The sequence below is a fragment of the Oryx dammah genome, unplaced genomic scaffold, assembly GCF_014754425.2.
Source record: "Oryx dammah isolate SB20612 unplaced genomic scaffold, SCBI_Odam_1.1 HiC_scaffold_2, whole genome shotgun sequence".
NCBI lineage: Eukaryota > Metazoa > Chordata > Mammalia > Artiodactyla > Bovidae > Oryx > Oryx dammah.
Window position 1 is genome coordinate 167,431,780 of NW_024070186.1, and position 3,697 is coordinate 167,435,476.

General features: G+C 47.8%; 1 protein-coding gene across 1 annotated transcript; it reads left to right on the top strand.

The window, feature by feature from the left end:
- Positions 1 to 1,494: 1,494 nt before the first annotated feature.
- LOC120855806 (superoxide dismutase [Cu-Zn]-like) lies at positions 1,495 to 2,358 on the top strand. The gene has a single exon (XM_040230569.1). The coding sequence runs from the start codon at positions 1,581 to 1,583 to the stop codon at positions 2,001 to 2,003; it is 423 nt and encodes a 140-aa protein (XP_040086503.1). The 5' UTR covers positions 1,495 to 1,580; the 3' UTR covers positions 2,004 to 2,358.
- Positions 2,359 to 3,697: the final 1,339 nt, after the last annotated feature.

Sequence of the window (3,697 nt, forward strand, 5' to 3'; positions counted from 1 at the left end):
TTCTGGACACGGCGGGGTGGGATGGGGGATGGGAAGAGGACGGACAGGGCAGGATGTATGGAGAGAGTAACATAGAAATTTAAAATACCATATGTAATTTAGATAGCTAATGGGAATTCGCTGTATGACTCGAACCTCAAACTGGGGCTCTGTAACAACCTAGAGGGGTGGAATGGGGAGGGAGGTGGAAGGGAGGTTCAAGAGGGAGGGGACATATATATACCTTTGGCTGATTCCACAGGTAGTGGCTTCCCTCAGTCGGTAGAAGAATCTGTCTACAGTGCAGGAGACCGGGGTTCAATTCCTGGGTTGGGAAGATCCCTGGTGAAGGAAATGGCAACCCATTCCAATATTCTTGCCTGGAGAATCCCACAGACAGAGGAACCTGGCGGGCTACAGCCCACAGGGTTGCAACTTAGTGACTAAACCACCACGGCCGATTCATGCTGATGTTTGGCAGAAATCAACACAATTCTGTAAAGCAGTTATCCTTCAATTAAAAAAAATACATTAAAACATAGAAAATAAATAAATAAAAAAAAATACATTTTTAAAAATACAAAAAAAAAAGAGGGGAACGGAGTCGTGGTTTGAGGTTCTCCCTGGGATCGCCTTCATGGGCATGGGCTTGTTCATCCCGGGGAATGGCCACCGCGGACATCCACAGGTTCAGTAACGGGGGCGAGGAAAAAAGGGTTGCCCATTACTCATATCAGTGGTATTTGATGGAAAGAGACGGCGGGTCTCTGGAGTAAACCGTGACTATGTGTCAAAGGGTTTGGAGAGCACTGATTAAGCAAATGTTTTCCTGATTGATGAAAAACAACTCAGTCATGCTCTCTTCTATCCCTGCTGGAAGATTATGCAGTATCTTATGTAGCATGCAGAGTATTTTGTAGTGTGTAATAAAAAGAAAAAAGAAAAAAACATCAGCAGTACAAGTGTCAGCTACAAATTGGCCCTTACCGTCTACATCTACAATGATTAAATCATGAGCTGCTGCAGCTACTGATTCTCAACACACTCTGAAAGGAGTTCAAGGTGGAGAGCAGAAATGAGGCACTCTGGACTCAGGGAGAAACTTGGCAGGATAGGTCTTCAGACAGATATTTTCAGCAGCTGATTTTAAGAGTCCAATTCTTATATCTCCTCCTACCTAGAAAAGCACTAAAATCCTTCTTGGTGATGACTGCTCCTTGTTCTGCAAAAATAAGTGCTTCATTGCCTGTACTCCCCCTTCACTAGCCTCGTGTCTATACTGTCTCTCTCTCTACCTCTCTGGAGCAGTTTCTCAGAGCTTATCTGAGGTGCAGTCTCCCTGGCTATAGTCCTCATTTTGTCCCCAAACAAAACTTGACTCGAAACTCTCACACTGTGTATTCTTTTTTAAGTTGGCACAAGCATGACAGCCTCCTGTCAGGGAGACAGAGACAGAGAGCAGGGGGCCTATGGCAAGCAGGAGGGCAGGGCCATCGAAAGGGTGCTACAGGGTTTTGCGTCAGTGTGTGTTCTGTGGCGTCTCCGTCTCTGCTTGGTGGGGGTGGCCCTAGCAGTCCGGACTGGAGAGCCTTTCCCGAGTCATGGCGACGAAGGCCGTCTGCGTGCTGAAGGGTGATGGCCCAGTGCAAGGCACCATCCACTTCGAGGCAAAGGGAAATACAGTCGTGGTAACTGGGTTGACTGAAGATGATCATGGATTCCACGTCCATCAGTTTGGAGACAATACACAAGGCTGTACCAGTGCAGGTCCTCACTTTAATCCTCTGTCCAAAAAACATGGTGGCCCAAAGGATGAAGAGAGGCATTTTGGAGACCTGGGCAATGTGACGGCTGACAAAAATGGTGTTGCCATTGTGGATATTGTAGATCCTTTGATCTCACTCTCAGGAGAATATTCCATCATTGGCCACACAATGGTGGTTCATGAAAAACCAGATGACTTGGGCAGAGGTGGAAATGAAGAAAGTACAAAGACTGGAAACGCTGGAAGTCGTTTGGCCTGAGCGTAATTAGAATTGCCCAGTAAACATTCCCTGAGACATGGTCTGAGTCCTAGTAACTCATGTGTTATCTTGCTAGTTGTAGAAATTTAACTTGATAAGCATATAACACTGTAAACTTAAAAAGTGTAATTTGTGTGACTTTTTAAAAATTGCTTTAAGTACCTGTAATGAGAACTGACTTATGATCACTTGAAAGATTTGTATTATTTTATAAAACTCATATGCAATTAAAATGTCTGTTTCATTGATCTCTGTATTTTGCCAGACTTAATCACATGTATATTATTTGTCAGAATTTCTTCGATTCTCTCAAGCCTGCAATAAACATTCTCTGTGGCACTGTAAAAAAAATAAATAAATAAAGGGTGCTACAGGGCATTGCCATTAGTGCATACAATGCTCCTCCATCCAGGAATTTCTTTTTAAAAATCTATTCATTTATTTTTGGCTGCTGAAACTAGAGAAACCCTGCACGCACGAGCAAACACCCTGGGAAGCCAAATAAATATATATTTTTAAAAAAAATGGAATTAGTGGACACCCAGTTGAAGTGGGAGAATTAGTGTGTTTGAGTGGCGTTTTAAAATCTATTTATTTTTGGTTGCATTGGGTGTCCATTGCTGCATGCAGGCTTTCTCTAGCTGTGGTGTGCTGGCTTCTCATTGTGCTGGCTTCTCTTGTTGCAGAGCACGGGTTCTACGGCATGCGGGCTTCAGCAGTTGAGGCTGGAGGGCTTAGCTGTGCCACTGCATGTGGAATCTTCCCCAGACCAGGGATCAAACCATGTCCCCTGCATTGGCAGGCGGATTCTTAACCACTGGATCAACAGGGAAGTCCCACTTGTGACTTTCTAAGCTTTTTTCTTGGTCCAACTGGCAGTGCCAGGGCGCTAATACCCCAGGCGCAGCCATCTACCAAGGACAGGCGCTGGCAGGAGACACCGCAGTTCCCTGGCCCCTCGGGCGGCATGACTCCCACATGTGCCCAGAGGGACTGAGCCCCAGCTGCCCACAGCCAGCATCCTGAGCTACCTCCTTCCCAGTCCCGCCCTGTTTCCCCCCAGCGCCTCCCGGGATCCCCTCCCTAATAAACTCTGCACGCAGAGCCTGCTTCTGGGGCAATCAAAATTAAGATAAGGGACCATGTAAGGGACTGGCTGTTCCTTTGCTGCAGCCAGTGTTTGCTGGATAGGAAGGCAAACCCTGTATCACTAGACATTGCCATATTTTTTCCCAAAGAGAAACCAGGATCCAGACTTTCCTGTGAAACCTTCCGAGTTTTCATAGCCAGCTCAAATTAAAACAATACAGAACAAAGTAAAACAGAACAAAACACAACGTGTCTGCGAGCCAGCCCTGACCCTCGACCGGCCGGGTCAGAGCTGTTGGTGGCTGGTGGCCACCCCCCGCCCCCGAAAGCTGTGAGCAGTAGGGAGCCTTGGTCAGAGGGGCTTCTTGGCAACCTGCTTTGGTGGCCTGGTGGGGTGGGGACCAGTGGAGGAGGGCTTCGGTGGGCCGGGCAGTATGGCCTGTTTACAAGACCCCAGCTGGAAGCATCTGGAAGGCCCTGCGTGGCCGCCCGCGGGCCCGCAGTAGACCCAGAATAAACAATCAGCCCGAATGCTTTTCTAAACACGCAGACCCGGAGCCGCCGGAGGCCTCCCCAGGCTCGCCAGGGTGGGGTGCGGTCCCAGG

Bases quoted from the DNA above. Each gene is read 5' to 3' on its own strand.
- LOC120855806 (XM_040230569.1), top strand. From the start codon at position 1,581: ATGGCGACGAAGGCCGTCTGCGTGCTGAAGGGTGATGGCCCAGTGCAA.